The sequence below is a fragment of the Vanellus vanellus genome (genome assembly GCF_965231255.1).
Source record: "Vanellus vanellus genome assembly, chromosome: 5".
Lineage (NCBI taxonomy): Eukaryota > Metazoa > Chordata > Aves > Charadriiformes > Charadriidae > Vanellus > Vanellus vanellus.
Genome location: NC_138910.1, coordinates 64,471,939 through 64,488,910, shown reverse-complemented (window position 1 = coordinate 64,488,910; position 16,972 = coordinate 64,471,939). Strand labels below are relative to the sequence as shown.

The window sequence follows — 16,972 nt, the reverse complement described above, 5'->3', positions numbered from 1 at the left end:
CTAGGAAGCTTGCAGAACAAGCACAAAGGATTATGGTTTAAAAATACACACTTTTTTATTTACAAACACTGTTTTGATCTCTGTTTTTAAAGGCTAAATTTTAGTGTACTAATCCTGAAGCTCTTTTTTTACATCCTAAATTTTTATGTGTTAGACAAACAAGGAAATCAAAGATCTGACTCTAGTTTGGATATACTTATTATTAAACAGTTAGCTTTACAATTGCTATATGAATTTATTTTCAGTTTCAGTTGTTTCTCAAAACAAAACACTCAACACATGGTGGTTGATTTCCTTCATTATGGATATGAACCTTTGTACTAGTTGCTCATCACTATTGATCATCCCTTTTAAAAAAAAAAAAAGTTGATTCTTTTTATACGCCTATATATGGAAACAGTCATGTATTTCCCAGTACAACTATTAATAACCTCTCTACATATGCAGAATAAATTGCGTATTTTAATCTGCAGTAACAGAAATGTGCTTGCAGGACTCACAAGTGCACTTTAAGTATAAATATGCATAACTTTTTCCCCTTTCATTTCTTACACAGTTTGTCATTTTTAAATTGCTTGTTTGTTGTCTTTTTCACTAATAGACAAATTCTATGGCAAGACAGTGATCCGGACTACTTTTTAATATTTAAAAGTCTTTGAGTTGCTGAATTTTTGGACTAGAAGTAGCAGTTAAGGGTAGAAATGTTTTAATAAGAGGGGTTTAAAGATGATTTAGTAAACTTGTGATACTGTAGTTGAGGACTAGTAGATCGGATCTTGCTTATGGAAGGCAACATCACTACAATGTGCAGAGATTGAAATAGTTTGACCAGCATTACCTGTTGACATGTATGGCCCAGGAACAACCTTTGTGATCCTCATTTCCCCAAGTTCGTTTGAAAACAAACAAGTCACTGTGGACTCTATCTGGAGATCATGTGTTCTGGGACGTTCTTACAGTTAATTAGCCCAATGCTGTGCTTCTTGAACTCCTTCCTGAATGTTTTCTTCTACTGTGTTCTTTGCTGTATTATTGGTGTTTCCTACAGCAAATAATGGTGACAACTAGTTTTCATAGAATCATTATGGCTGGAAAAGACCTTTAAGATCATCAAGTCTAACCGTTATGTAACTCTACCAGGCCCACCTCTAAACCGTGTCCCTGAGCACCATATCTTGATGGCTTTTAAATACATTCAAGGGTGGCAATTCAACCACTTCCCTGGGCAGCCTGTTCCAGTCTTTGATAACGCTTTCAGTGTAGAAGTTTTTTGTAATGTCTAACCTAAACCTCCCCTGGCACAACTTGACACCATTTCCTTTTGTCCTATTGGTTGTAACTTGTGAGAAGAGACCAACGCCCACCTCTCTACATCCTCCTTTCAGGTAGTTGTAGAGAGCAATAACATCTCCCCTCAGCCTCCTTTTCTTCAGACTAAACAACCCTAAGTCCCTCAGCCTGGTTCTGGTTCTCCAGACCTTTGACCAGCTTTGTTGCCCTTCCTTGGACCCTCTCCAGCACCTCAATGTCCTTATACTGTGGCGCCCAAAATTGAACACGGCGCTCAAGGTGCGGCCTCAGCAGAGCAGAGTACAGGGGGATGATCACTTCCCTAGTCCTGCTGGCTACACTATTCCTGATGCGGGCTAGGATGCTGTTGGCTGCCTTGGCCACCTGGGAACACTGCTGGCTCATGTTCAGCCGGCTGTCAGTCAACACCCCCAGGTCCTTTTCTGCCAGGCAGCTTTCCAGCCACTACTTCCCAGGCCTGTAGCGTTGCATGGGGTTGTTGTAGCCCAAGTGCAGGACTCAGCACTTGGCCTTGTTGAAGCTCATACTATTGGCCTAAGCCCATCAATGCAGCCTATCCAGATCCCTTTGAAGAACATTCCTACCCTCAAGCAGGTCAACACTCCCACCAGCTTGGTGTTGTCTGCAAACTTACTGAGGGTGCTCTCAATCTCCTGGTCGAGATCATTAATGAAGATATTAAACAGGAGCGGTCCCAACACTGAGCCCTGTGGAACACCACTTGTGACCAGCCACCAACTATATTTAACTCCATTCACCACCACTGTCTGGGCCCAGCTATCCAGCCAGTGTTTGGCCCAGCAGAGTGTACACCTGTCCAAGCCTTGGGAAGCCATTTTTTTCATGAGAATGCTGTGGCGAACAGTATTGAAAGCTTTACTGAAGTCTAGGTAAATAACATCCAGTCTTTCCCTCGTCCACCAAGCAGGTTACCTTGTCATAGGAAGAGATCAGGTTCATTAAGCAGGACCTGCCCATCATGAAGCCGTGTTGACTGGGCCTGATTGACTGGTTGTCCTGTAAATAGTATGTAATGGCACTCGAGGTGACCTGCTCCATAAGCTTCCCTGGCACCAAGGCCAGAATGACAGGTCTGTAGTTCCCCAGATCCTCCTTTCGGCCCTTTCTGTAGATGGGCATCACATCAGCTAATCTCCAGTCCATTGGAACCTCCCCAGTTAGCCAGGACTGATGATAAATTATGAAGAGTGGCCTGGTGAGCACATCTACCAACTCTTTCAGCACTCTTAGGTGTAACCCATCTGGGCATTTTACACCCAAAACTTTCAAATTTTTAGTCATCCCTTCAAATACCTACTGTCCACCCATATATTTTATGAGTCTAGGCAATTTTTTTATTGTGTTTAAGAAAATTTACAGGAGTTTTGGTCTTTTGGGTAGTTACATACAGATCAGGCCACTCCTTTATTAAATACGTCCTGAATTATGACTGAATCAGATTCCAAGTTCAGGAGAGGCCTTCTTTGATCTTCACTCATTTAACTCTAGTTAAGACTTCTTGGGTAGGACCTAGTGCTTACTTATTGTACAGAGTCCATGTGTAAGACACACAGGAAGTGTTATTACATATGTAATTAATTGTATTTGTACTTTATTGATGTAGGTTCTATACCATGCCCTTTTTACTCTTACTTCTCAATGATATGTAAACATATACTAGGCACAAACATGACCTCATCTGTACTGGTGGTCTGAAGACTTTTCAACCCCTGCTCCCTTACTACACCAGCTCCTACTCATCACTGCAACATATTTATTTTTTTTTTATTTCAGCCTAGCTTGCCTGCACAAGAAAGTACAATATTTATTTCTTTTTAATATTATTATTTTTTTAAGTCAAAGGCTTTACTTGAGGGAAACTGAAAAATAAAAAATCTAGCAAATTTATTTTCCAGTAGCATCTTGACGAAACTTTATAAAGGTGCCAGTGTTTAAACATTTGCAAATGCCACTAAGGTGGTTTTTTTTTTAACTTTTTTGTTTTTATAATCTTTAAAAGGAATATATTCTAATAAATGTATAAAAATTCATCATAGTTAATAATTGTTAGACTTAGTCTTATTTCCCATATCCATTTGGTCTATTAAAACACAATTAAATCTAGAAAATTACAAATGTGAGTCATTAGTTCTGAGGCATGTATCTGCCAGGCAAGCAGCCATGACAAATCCCGAAGTATTTAAATCTCTTGCTGTTAAAAATAGGCATAGTAAAGATGTCACTAAATTTAAAATAAATCTGTTGTAAAATGTAACTCCAGTTAACATGTAATGTCTTGTGAGATTGTTGCTTTAGGGCAACATGAGTGTAGACCCATGGTTAGTAAATGGTCTTACAAGTAGAGTGTTTAACATAGAGACCTAAAGCCTAGTCATTTTAAGTTTGCAGTGTAGCATGCGTTGTCAAGAAACAAGTAGTTATATTACTGTTTTTCTTTCTAGGGGGATGCCAAAAGTCTTCTAGCCTCTGAGAATGTGAGCACTGGCCAAAAGTTGGACTTTTCAGATACAATGGTACAGCAGAAGCTGGATGAAGTAAAGGACCAAATCAAGCGGGAAATAAGGAAGGAACTTAAAATCAAGGAGGGAGCAGAGAACCTCAGGAAGGTCACGACGGATAAAAAGAACTTGGCATATGTGGACAACATTTTGAAAAAATCAAATAAGAAGTTAGAAGACTTGCATCATAAGTTACAGGAGTTAAATGCACACATTGTTGTAACGGATCCAGAAGATGTTGCAGGTACCATAAGTTATTGTGAAATCAGTTTTTCCTCTTAGCTTAGATAAGTTGTATACCATTTCACTTGAAAAAATTGCTCTGGGAACTATCAAATCTGTAGCTGGTGAATTTGTTACTTACGTATGTCTATTTGTTTTGAATCACAAATAAGTGTACAGTCCCTTTGAGTTTTAAACTGTTTTCTGGGGTGCACTGTATTTCACAGATTATTCCATGAGGCTCTAAAGACTAACTTAACGTGTACCAGTTCTTCACTTTCAGTTATTAGTATGTTACGGTGTTTTCTTAATCATTGTAATACTTCCGAATAGCTTTTCACTGTATAAAAGCAAATTTCAGTAGCTCTTCCAATTACTTTCTCTGAGTTATGCGGTAGGCATCAGCATTAATACACCTCTTTATTCTATGGGGGGAAAAAAATTTATTTAAGTTTTGCTGGGTTTTGTTTTTTTTTTTTTCTTAACTTAAATCTAATTTTTAAAAACGTTTTTCTGTTTCGCCATTTACCTAACTATCTTATCAAACATTTCTTACTGTGGCAACAATTTAAGTCTTCAGGCTTTTCCACAACAAAGCCAACATTTTAAAGACAATTTGAAATTGTTTTCACAGAATGGTTGTAATTAATTAGTATTTTCTGTGGCATGGCAGTGAGTCAATACTGCTTTTGAATGTATTTTTTAAAAATACCAGGCTTGGTATTTTAAAATAGAGTGTTGTGAAAGTAAACAGTCCTTTTTCAGCTTTGTGGAATGACAGGAGATATTGCCAGCCTGATGATGTCACATTGCACAGACTCTTCTTGGCGAAATGTTATTAAATGTGCTGCACAAGCCATTGAAGGTGTTTGTGCAGTGAATGCCAAGCCTTAAGAATCTTGAGCAGTAGAATAAAAGACTGCATCATCCTTGTGAAGAAAGGTTGGTTACACTGAGAATTTAGGAAAATACTGGCAGGTGATGTCAGCAATTCATACTCTCTGACCCTGTGACATGCTGCAAAAGTGTTGAGGTGTTCATGGTGGCCTGCACAGTATTCTCCATATTCTCTGCATTTTTTGCTTTTATTCCCCTTGAGATACAAGGGGCAAAGGGCGGACAGCTGAAACTATTGAGGCAAAGTAGTTGCTGCATCATGAAATGGGAATGAATACAATAATGCATGCTTCATAGATAGCCATGGGGCTTTTAGTAGGCGTGAAGCATTCTGTTCCATATCGCCTAAGGTTTATGAAAATCCGCTTCAGTGTTGACAGTAGCGTGGCTTTTAAAGGAACGGGAAGAGTGGAGCAGAAAGAAAATAGCATGCAAACTGTGTATAGACGAAATATAAAAATCTGTGCAGACATAAATTTGTGAAGTTCATCTAGTAGTAGAACTTGAAAGTAGATGAGCACAGAATGCTCTTGTTGGAGTGCCCCCTTCCAGTGTAGTGTTTTAAAACTCTTATCACAATGTGTTAAGGAGCGATATTGACCTTGTGCTGTAGACCCTAAGAAAGCATTTACTCATTCTAAAGAGATGGTTTGGGTACAAAGATCCTAAATAATGTTATTCACATCCTTAGTACACTTCTGAAAAGGCCAGCAGTGCCCATTGCTCTTGTGAATAACTGTTAGCAGCCAGGCTCCTCTTGCCTTGTGTTCAAATACCAGAGGCTTCACGAAAGACTCAAGGGATAAAAGGTCATGGCTGATAAACTTATGTGCTTCTACCTGCTTTTGTTGTATGCTCAACTTCTTAGTACTATGTTCTTAACATTAATTCCATTCAAAGTGTTATTGCTAGATAGCTTTTACAGTCTTAATTATTTAAATATGCACGAAAAATCTTACTGATTCTCTTGAGATCTTTATATTCTCTGTATAGCATCGCATCAGTTATTCCTATATGAGACCCATTTTAATAGAATATATTGCATAACCTTCTAAAAAATAGTCTTTAATTCTTTTAATATCTGTTTTTAGATCTAAGATCTACAAGCACCCAACCTCCAAAATTAAAATGCTTGAGTTTTTTATACTGTTTGCCTTGTAATTTAATCGCCTGCTCCTGCCTTATTCATGGGGGAGGAGCGCTATTAGTAAACATTCTGTCTGTCTTGAGACTAATGGTGCAGATCATCTAGGTGATACTCTGATTTTTTTTAATACTGAAGTCTTAGGCTTGATTTACGGTATTAGTGGGTTTGGCCTTTGCAAAATAAGGTTGCTAATGTAAAACTTCAGTCATGCCAACTGTGTGGGTGTTTGTGTGTATATATACACCCACACATAATATTCAGCAAATATGTAGACACATAGTCCTAAAGATCACTACCATCTGACAGGATACCTCTGTGGAGAGGTCACAGGTATCTCAGTTTGGGAATTCTTGCTTTTGCTTGGGATCAACAGTGAATTTAATAATCGTTTACTGATGAATATGGGAGCTCCCTAAATAAGTGCATTGTTTCCAGAGGTTAGCTTTATTCTAAGTTACAGCTTTTCACTTTAGCTTGTGTTTGACCTTCTTCTGGTCAGTTAGTGACAAATGATTTAAAATAGAGAAGGAAATAGATGGGAAATTTTTAGCCTGTGCAGAGCATGAATACTGAAAATAAGATAAAGAGGGTGTGTGTCAAGGTCTGTGTTCTCTTTATGTACTTCAATACTTTTTGGGGTGGCCCTGTGTTTTTTTCCTCCTATCTAGAATATATTGTGTAGGTTTTTTGCAGGATCTAAGTAGCAAAGTCAGGACTGAGATCCACTGGGAAGTAACACTGAGAGAATCATTGCCTGTAAGATGATGATCCTGTTGACCTGTCAGGCCTGAACTCCGAAGATTTTTGATGGTTTCTGTTGACTTGTTGAAAGGTCATTGTGGTAACTTGGAAAAGCCATTTTATCTTTCCTTGTTCCTGTATCTGAAAAGTGGGTGTGAACATATATTTTTAAAGTGCTCCAGATTTAGAGCTGAAAAGTGCCATGCGAGCTGTTGTGATTCTTACTGTTGTTTATGGTATCAAGCAGTAATGTGCATTACTTTTTTTCAACAAACCACTAGTTTGTAGTGTAGCTTCTGTTTAATCAGCACAATGTAATTGATACATATTAAAACTATTAAATGTAGTGTTAATGAACCTACTTTAGAAAAATGTGTTTTAATAACATTCCATTTCAAGCAAGTTGAGATGTTTTGATGGTAGTTTGCCTAGAGCTGGAAGCTTTCCATGTCCTAATGCCATAGGAAATTATTTTCACAACTATTTGAAGAAATGGTGTTGAACCTTAACCAAAAATTGCAGTTTGCCAAAAAGCTATGTTGCTGAATGTGAGGGTAGATTTGGCAGCGGATGTATGATTCAGAAACAACTTTCAGCATAACATAGGTTTACTTTACATTCTGGGATTGCTGATGAATCTAGATTTGGTTTTGAAGTGGGACTTTGTCCCCAGGTCTGCCCTTATCATGCAGGGTATTAGTCATCCTAGCTCACGGAGTTTTAAAATATGTAGGTCAGCAGTTAAAAGCGAAGCAGAATGCAGCAATACAAAAAGAGTAGGACAAGCCTAGTGACTGTCGCTGCTGAAAGTCTGAGGAGCTTATTTTAATGCATGACATGGGGATAATTACTTCAGTTTTAGAGATGAAGAAATTTTGTATCTTGAAAACATACTTCTACACAGTAGCACAGATTAAATTGATACTCTTTTCACAAGTCTAAAAAGTAGCAGTAGAGATTGTGGGTTTTAATATGACTTATTGAGGTGTATGATTGAAATAGCTTACCTACAGCAAGTCAATGATTTAATTGGGCATTAGTTGATATGTAGGTTATATATATATCAATTGGGAAATTAATCTCTTTAAAAGAGAAGTAAAGAGCTGAAGTGAAAATGGATAGGGAGGTGAGATGATAGAAAAACCTTTGAGGGAATTGAGGAGACTGGATAGAACATAGAGAACATGAAATCAAAAAGACAAGTTCATGCCTCTTCTTCCATTCTCCTAACTAACTTATAAGCTATCCACTTTACATCAAATTTGTCTGTAGGGGTCACAAATAAAATAAATTCTTTTGTTTAGGAATATGACTAGCTGACAGGGGAGTGAGAGAGACTGTTTGGAGGATTTCTTTGTTCCTACAAATAACTAGGTTAATCTGTCAGACATCAGAGTGTCCATATATAAGATCAATTACTGGAAACTGGTAGAGGTAGCAACCAAATTGACTTCTTAGCCAGCAGACTCCACCTACAAGGCTTCTATCCATAGGAACTTCATGGTAACTTTTGGGAACCTTAATGTAGAATAACATTATTTAAGCAATTTGAAACAATCTCCTGTCACTTGTTCAGTGGTTAAAATTAGCCATTACTGAATTGAAATTCAACTTCCAAAGTTTCTAGGAGGTCAGCGCTGGATATTCTCTGAGTGCAGAATGTCCACTGCTGCCCTGGACTTACTGATGGCTTAGTTCAAGTGCTGATGCAACTATCTGACTCCTTGAGAAAAGCCTGCTGATGCTTCTTTCTTCCCCCTTCCAGCAATGCCTAAGTATGCATCACAGGTATTTCTGTTGGGTATGACACTGATGAGGCTAACTGCAATTAAATATCCTCAAATAAGATTAAAATTAACTATTTACCAAAAGGCACTTCCTGCTACTTGAGTAGCTTGGCAGCATGGTGCAATACCATCTGGGAACCCAAATTCAGAAAGTTACATGGGATCCTAGATTTCATGCTGAGTTTATTGAAAAAATAGCATACATAGCATCTGAGGAAGAGTCCCCAAAGGAATGAGCAGCAGTGTCAGAAGAGTAGAGTTGTGTCACTACTCTAATAAATATAGTTTAGATGGGAGCACTGGTAAAAAGCAATTTAGAAGCAAGAAATTTTTGCTGGTGAGCACTGAAAAGATTTTCAGAAGAGAAAAGATAAACATTTCAGACTGAAAACTGCCGTTGTCCTGATGCAGTCCAGACATTTAAAAAAAAAAAATCAGTTAAACCATCACTATTAACTTATTTTAAGTCTTATAAGTATATTTTCATGAGAACAGGATATTGCAGGTGCTGGGGAAGCAGTACTGCAGCTCTTCCAGCAGCCTGGATGTATGCTAAGAGGCTGCACAAAACTCATTAGTGTTAAGCAACAACATTCATAGTTGTTCAGCAAAAATAACATGCTAGTTACTTGTATTTCAAGTGAACTTGACTTCATTTCATCAGTTACTTCACTTGATATTCACTCTCAAGAAGAAAATGCCACCGGGCACTAATCCATACCCCAGCAAAGCTCTTGCTGTCCTGTGCAAAGTAGGATTTGAATGCATACAAAATGCCAAGTCTCGTTCTGTCCTTATTGACCAACAGTCATGGCAAACTGGAGAATCTCTTATTTTCCCCAGTCCCTACTTATCTACTGGAGTGAAGTATCAATTTGGTACGAGTACTTAACTCTTGTTTAACTTTAAGCCCATATATAAATCCCATTGATTGCAATTATCTAGATGAATTTATTACTTATTTGTATTATGAAGGCGACTAAATGTCTCCAGATGAGATTTGAGCTCCTCTGTATAGTGCTTTATACAAATAGATCAGCGATAACTAGCCATACCGAAGTGATTACAACCTTAGTAGACATTACAGAGAGGGAAACAGCTAATACAGATGCAGCTTGTAGTGCTGCTGCGAAGATTGTCAGTGCTTTCCATAATAGGACCAGTTTGTTCAGCTGACTTAAAACTTTAATCTGAATTCTTCTATAAGAAGCTGCTTCAGGCTGCTTAGTGAATTGTAATGGGGTCGGGGGGAGAAGGAGCCACTTGGAAGCCATTTCTGAAAAGCTGTTGGTAAATATTATTTTTTTTCTTAAAAAAAAAAAAAAAAAAGAAAAAAAATCTTTGTTAAGAAACCATGTTGTTCCATGTTCGGGAGTTTAGTGAGAGCTATTATGCCTGAAAGCAAAAAATTATTTCTTCCTACCGATTAGTCCATCCTGCAGAGATGTTTCCTTTGCTGCTTGTTGCTAACAAATCACATAGTAGGACCATTTAAACTAAGTGGTAGAGGGGAGTTCAGATCCACAAGAGCAGACCAGCTCTTGAGATCACCCAGGTAAGTGATGTGGTTACACCTTCACTGTGCAGACACGCAAAGGGAGATAATAACAGCTGCTGGGACAGCCTGAACCGTGGTATCTCTAATTAGTCCTTGACTTGCAACTTGAGTGTTGTTTTAATGCAAAGGAAGACTGCTTGTGTGCATCTTTCAAAGCCGTGAAAACAGACTTCAGGAGCACCACAGTCTTCCCAGGAATCATCAGAGGGCTGGGATCTTTAAGTGGTAGAGGCCTGCGTTACAAAATCTAAAGTTGGTAAATATTCATGTATATAATTAATCTACTTTACAAGGAGACTTGACATTGTGACTTTCAAGTTTCACATTTGTTCTAATTTTGAATAGATTATTGAGTGAGGATTGGTTGAATGTGAAGACATAAGTGAGGAAAAAAACATGTTGTTAATCTCTGTTTTATTAATAACAGATTTAAGGTAAAGCTGTTCAAGTGCGATATTTCAGAGAGAAACCAAGCCAAAACATTGAGGAGAGGATGAACGACAAAACAGATGAGGAATAGCACAGATTTTTATTTTTATTTTTATTTTAAACATCTGGTATTTTCTGCACTACCTTTAAGTAGTGAAGATGCAGCAAGAGTCTCAAAGTGGCTTGAACTGAAGATTAAATTAGCAGCGGAGGAAATTAAAACTTCTCCTTAAATGAAATCTGTATGTAGCCTCAGCAAAGATTACAATTTAGGAGGAAATTACACAGCAAACTTGAAAGTAAAATGTATTAAATCTCCAAAATTAGTTATCAGAAGCTTCTACAGAAGAAATATGAAATGGCAGATAAGACACCTCCTCCCCATGACACCTCATAATTAATAATTTGTAAGTTACTTGTGCAATGCCTGTGTTTTCTAATAATTGAGGATTTGAGGAACTTAATCCGTCATCCTAGTTTTAATTCAAGGAAAATTAATTAAAATTGGAAAAAGAGTGTACTGTTGGTATTGGGTACATATTATCTTCCAGGAGACCATCTAATGTAATTTCCCCATAGAGGAGGTATACTCTCAGTCGTTAGGGTAAAAGAAATCAACAACAAAAAAACATTATTGCTACAGCGGACGTAGTTTATCCTCTTTTACAGAAAGTTTGAACTAGAAATCATTGGGACTGTTAGAGAAGATAGTTAGCTAAAAGGACAGTCATGGTGGAAACAGTTAAGTACTAGGAAATAGTCCAGTGGCCACTTACTTTCAGTTCGTGAACAGTTCACATTGCAGAAGCTGAAATATGAACCAGTGATTAATAGACTTTTCTGGGGGACGATAGAAAAGTTAAGGAGTATGACTATATTTGATTGGTAAAAGTAACTTGTATTCCATTAAATTAATCCAGCAAGATGGAGATCCAAACACAGTAATATTGTCAAACGAAAAAGCTTTATCCTTCCCACAGATCACAGTTGTTCAATAACCTGTCTGCCTATATATTAAATTATCCCAGGATTCTGTTATGATTCCAGAGCAAAAAACATTCAACTTTACAACTAAGGAAAAGGGTCATTTTATGTATTCTTAATTTTGACATAAACCGCGTCTGCAGTGTGAACACTGGAATCTATGAGGACCTACTTAAGATCTGTATTTAGACCGTGCACATTAATATTGAATATTATTGTCCGAGTTTGTTTAGTTTTAAAACACTTAGATTTAAAATCAGGAGCGTAAGAAAGCTTGATGGAAAACTACATTTTTAATTGACTCAAGCCGTTCCAGAAGAAATAAATCTCCTTTGAACCGAAAATAGACCTAGCTGCAAACCTGCCTATTTTACCACCCCCGGAAGTGATTCATGTGAATTAGGACGTGTGTAGGAGTCACTAGGCTTTCGTGAGGCTTTTCATGTTAAGGCGCATTTGCAGTGCTGTTGCAAAGTAGCTCTGGACAGGAGGGTCAGTCTTAGTGCTTAAGTATGATGTTCCAGCTTTGTTTAATCTATAACTTAATAGCATAGAGTTTAGGGTAGGTTTGGGGGGAGGGGTTTGGGGTTTTGTGGGGTTTGGTTTTTTTTCTTCTTTTTTCTTTTTTTGCACACATTACATCTTACCTTTAAATCACAGATTGTCCTAGGACTCCTGATACTCCAAATAGCGATCCTCGTTTTTCTACTAACAACAGATTGATGGCCTTAAAGAAGCAATTGGATATAGAACTGAAGGTAAAACAAGGAGCAGAAAATATGATACAGATGTACTCAAATGGCTCTTCAAAGGTAAGGCTTTGGAATGCTTAAAGAACACGAAATGATTGTGGATTTTCATATTGCTGTGGTGTGAATGTATGATGTATAAATAGTATGAAATTTCAGTGGTTTTAGTTTGGGGTGTATTTTTGTTAAGTTGTTATGTCAAATCTGCTACAAATTGCTCTACCATTTTTTGTTGTGGTTTGATACCCACTCAAGTAATTGTTTTATCAATTTGTCCACATGCAGTTCAACCCAAATAACAAATCCGGCTTACTAAATTTAGTACATCTAGTAATCTTTGATCATGTGTGATTCACTTAGCAGCAAAGCTTGGTATGACACTGGCTGGTATCTGATGCTTTTCCTAGCCCTGCTCGGAAAAAAACAAACAAACAAAAAACCCTGGAAAAAAACACCAAAAGCCCATGAGTTTAAAGTTGTAATGTGCACAATAATTACAAAAAAGGTGGCATTGCCAAGTATGCTTCTGAAATGGTCATCTAGTTGTAATTGGCAGTAAAAAGATTTGTACCAAATATTTGTTTTAGTAAGATGTGTATAGTACTCTGATAAGAGTTGTTATAATCTGCATTAGTACACATGCACATAAAATAAACATAAAAATACTTTTTTTACAGAAGTGTGGTATTCCAGAGGTAGCATCTGATAGCATCAAACTGAAATTTAAAATAAAGCTACGCTTATTTCCAGATCTGAATTTTAAACACATGCGCACTTGCACTTGCTCTCTTGACAGTACCAGAAGTTCTCCGGGGCTGAGGGGGGAAAGTGTTAGCAAACCCCTAAATGGGTTTGACTTATTACATAGTCCTAACTACGTAATAAAATTCATCATACACTAAGAATCCCATAAGTCAACTGAAAGACAAGCCAAACCTTTTTAAGTGAAAAAAACCAAACAACAACAAAAAAAACCAAACTATGTTTTATGACTATAAGGGAGTCATAGTTCTCAAATGAGAAAAAGGGGGAGTATCCATTACTTAACTGCCCCTTAACCCTTAATTTCACCCTTCATTAGTTAATCATTACCTGTTCTTTCCATTTACTTTTACTAAATTGTTAAGGAGATGAGTTTCCAAATAAGGGGAAAGACAAGTATAGATCTAACAAATAGTATGCAGCAGCTCGGCGAGAAGTTTTTGTGTCCAGACACAGAATAAATTGAAATGTTTTAAGTTCTTAACCTACTGACCCAACAACACGTAGCTGGATCAGTAAACTTATTAAAAAGAAGTGTTTGACTTGAAGAGTAGACATCTGTGAATTGTGCCGCTACCCCTTATAATTGATACTGACCAAATAGTGTTGGAAAGGAACTTTGTTTCTGAGGGAATTTCTGCCTGGGACTGGTGGAGAGGCAGAATACTTTGTAGCTGCCTACTGTTTGACTTGCTTATACCTCACAAAAGTTGCAGCAAACGCTGCTCACTCCCAGAAAAATTAGTTCAGAGTAGGTGGACCGTAGGTGCCATCAAGCTCGTTCTGTCCCAGCAGCACTTCTGTCGAACCACCTGGTACTTTGGTAGCCTTCTCGGAAAGTGAACTGTAATCCACTAGCCTGGGGCAGATGGAAGAAATGTCTGGAGTGCACCTTATGACTAAGGGCCTGGGAATGCTGTCCATGCACCGAACTCCCTTAGCTCCTGGGAACCCTGGAGTCTACATCCTCTGGGGCCATGTACTTAACACCAGGTACACTTAAAAATAATAATCAGCTGACCCAAATGCATCAAAAGACATGCATGAATTATGTTCCTAATAAACCCTCAGCAAGTAACCTTATAACAGCCTGAAAAAAACTTACCTAAACACTTGGGCTATAATATTAGACATTGTTAGCAAGCTTTGATCAGAGTAGGTAGAAAGGATAAATTCTGGCTTGCTGTATGATTGAGGCTTGTAATTAAAATTGATGATTGAATCTTGTATTTGCAATTGGTAAATGCTTAAATCAGCCTACCAGATTGGGTGTATATAGTAGCTGGGCTGGGGAGGGCAAGCTGGAAAACACAAAAGTGTAGCCAGCTGCTTCGCCAGACAGGATGGAAATAGTGTGCGTATTCATTCTCTCATGTTCTTAATAATCAGTAGTGAGTTCGTTTGGCAGGTTTAAACTGTAGACTTGAGCACCGTGATTATGTTTTTAAAAGCAGAGCTTAAAACAACTCGAGTGTCTGGATGAGGTGGGCAAAGGGGGCAGAAAATTCCCAGTTTGAATCCAACTCCAGTAATCTGGTAGTTCTTAAAAAAAGTAGTTGCGGGATCCTCTTTAAAACATATTAAACTCTGTTGTGACCTTTATTCACGTGTACTATGTGAGCTAATTTCAAATTGTATGTATTATTTTCAGACCTAAATTTAATTGAGGGAGGTCATCATTTGTTTATTGAAAATGAAAAAGCAGTCTGTTAGTAGGAATAAACCCATCATCTCATGGGAAGGTTTTCCCTTTGTACATAGTCTACTTGCTTCAGTAACATTCAGCTCAACCTATTCAGACTTAAGTGTTTCTGAGATATTGATCATCTTTCCTTGGACTTGTGTGGGTTCTCTGAGATCCCACGACAGCTTTGCAGATCACTTTTACAGACGCTGCCAGTTCTTCTGTACTCAGGAGATGATTTGAAATACTTTGTATTCAGCCTCCAACACTAAAAGAGCTGCTGAGTATAACACATCCATTTTGATTCTGAAGATGGGATTTTCTGTCTCTTGAAAACATAAGGATATCTCTATAATCCTGAATTGCTGCCATTTTACACGTTGAAGGGCTGATGTTGCCCCTGAGCAAGCAAATCCATTGCAGTAATAGGATATGAGGGACAATCAAGAGCAGCAAGATCAAAAATAAGATAAATGTGTAGATACAGACAAAGAAACACTTGCAGCCTATTTATACCTCAGAATGATGCATGGATAAGGTTTAGTACGGGATTCTAGAGTTGCTTGTAATCTGTTACTTAGATCCTATACTCTGCTGTAGACAGTGGTTATTTCAAAAGTTGACATTTGTATTTGAGAAGGCATTTATTTAGGAAATTCGGTGCGCTCATTCAACAGTTGGATAGCTAACGTGGAATCTTAAAATATGAAAACTAGTGGTATCTCTGAAATGTTGATCAATACTAAAACTTAAAACCAACAGTTCTGAGACTATGGTATGCAGAGTGGGCACAATTTCTCCCAACACAGCCAAAGCCTTTTCATGTGTATGTCTTAGCGTATCTACCCTGCAGAACATAGGGCAGCATTAAATTATATGAGTAATACATTAGGTACAAGGTCATAGTGGAGCTCTATGAAGGTAAGTTTCTCTCTTCTCAGCATACTGATTTTTCTCGCAGTATACTTCATGGTGCCAGTATTTCTAGCTCTAGGTATCTGTGCTACACTGCAGTTCTTTGTCTTGGTTGTGGTAAGGGGAAGAATTGAATTTCTTTAACTTCTTAAATAATTGATAACTTCATTATAAAATTAAAAATATAAGTATAAACCATGTCCATGGGAAAGTAAGTTATTAATGAGGTTATAGAGTGGCTACAAAATGAGTTAACCAAAATACCCTTTGGGCTATAACAAGTGTGATACTCATCTGTGCTGACTACTGTTAATTACTGTGATTGATTGGCACTGCGCAGACAGGACAAATAGACTGCCTTAAATTTTCTCATACTCCTTTTTATTTTTTTTTTCTCCTTACTTCAAGTCAGATCACTCTTAAGTTATCTGGTAATTCCTAGAACATTTAGAGAGAGCCATGCAGCACCCATAGAAGCACATGCACAGTTCCATATCTGAGAACCATTTGATAATCCACTATAAGTCAGATCTCCAGTAGCAGGAGGACAAAAAATGGTATACCTGAGAAAGGTGTGGATGGCTGTCTGCACTCCTGACAATGAAATGGTATTATCGGTTAGTTTGAAAGTTCATCTTCAGAAATGTTCTCTTGTAAACTGCTTCTTGTGGTACTGCTTTTTAAAACAAAATTTGAATAGCTTAGTACATTTAGATGAAAAGTACTGGACTTTAAGTTGCTGATGAAATAGCTAACGAGGCAACCCTCATATATTATGTATGTATTAATGATAAAAAAATTCTTCAGCTTTGATTTGTTCTGAAAAACATACTGCAGACTTATTTGTAATGTCCTATGTAAGATAACTTCATATTTCTAATTTCAAGATTGAAAATCAGCTCAAGTGAATTGGTACAATTATTTTTATTTGGATATAGTGTAGCAAATTTGTCCATTAGAAGAGTTCTCATCATACTCAGTAAATTTGAGTCATTCTACGAAGGGTGGAGGTATTTTGTTCTTAATATCTTGTCCTTTCTTTAGTATCAGCTTACAAAACGTTAATCTAAACATGTAATGTTGCTAGATCATGCCTTCTTTATTCAACTTTAAACAGATACAGTTTCCATGGGAGTGGCCTGTACTTTTTTTTATCAACCAGAATATGCCTCTATCCTAACTTAATTTCCACTAATACCCTGATGTGGTTAGTTGAATTGGTATGCTATACCGAATGAACTACATAGATTCAGTTCTTCTTCCTAAA

General features: G+C 37.5%; 1 protein-coding gene across 2 annotated transcripts in view; it reads left to right on the top strand.

Annotated features, from left to right (window-relative positions):
• PKN2 (protein kinase N2) overlaps positions 1–16,972 on the top strand; it is a 58,428-nt gene that overhangs the window by 22,452 nt on the left and 19,004 nt on the right. For both annotated transcript variants that reach the window (XM_082483215.1, XM_082483216.1), the window contains exons 2-3: positions 3,774–4,074; positions 12,256–12,407. In XM_082483215.1, coding sequence (XP_082339341.1) covers positions 3,774–4,074; positions 12,256–12,407 — 453 coding nt within the window. The remainder of the gene's footprint in view (positions 1–3,773; positions 4,075–12,255; positions 12,408–16,972) is intronic.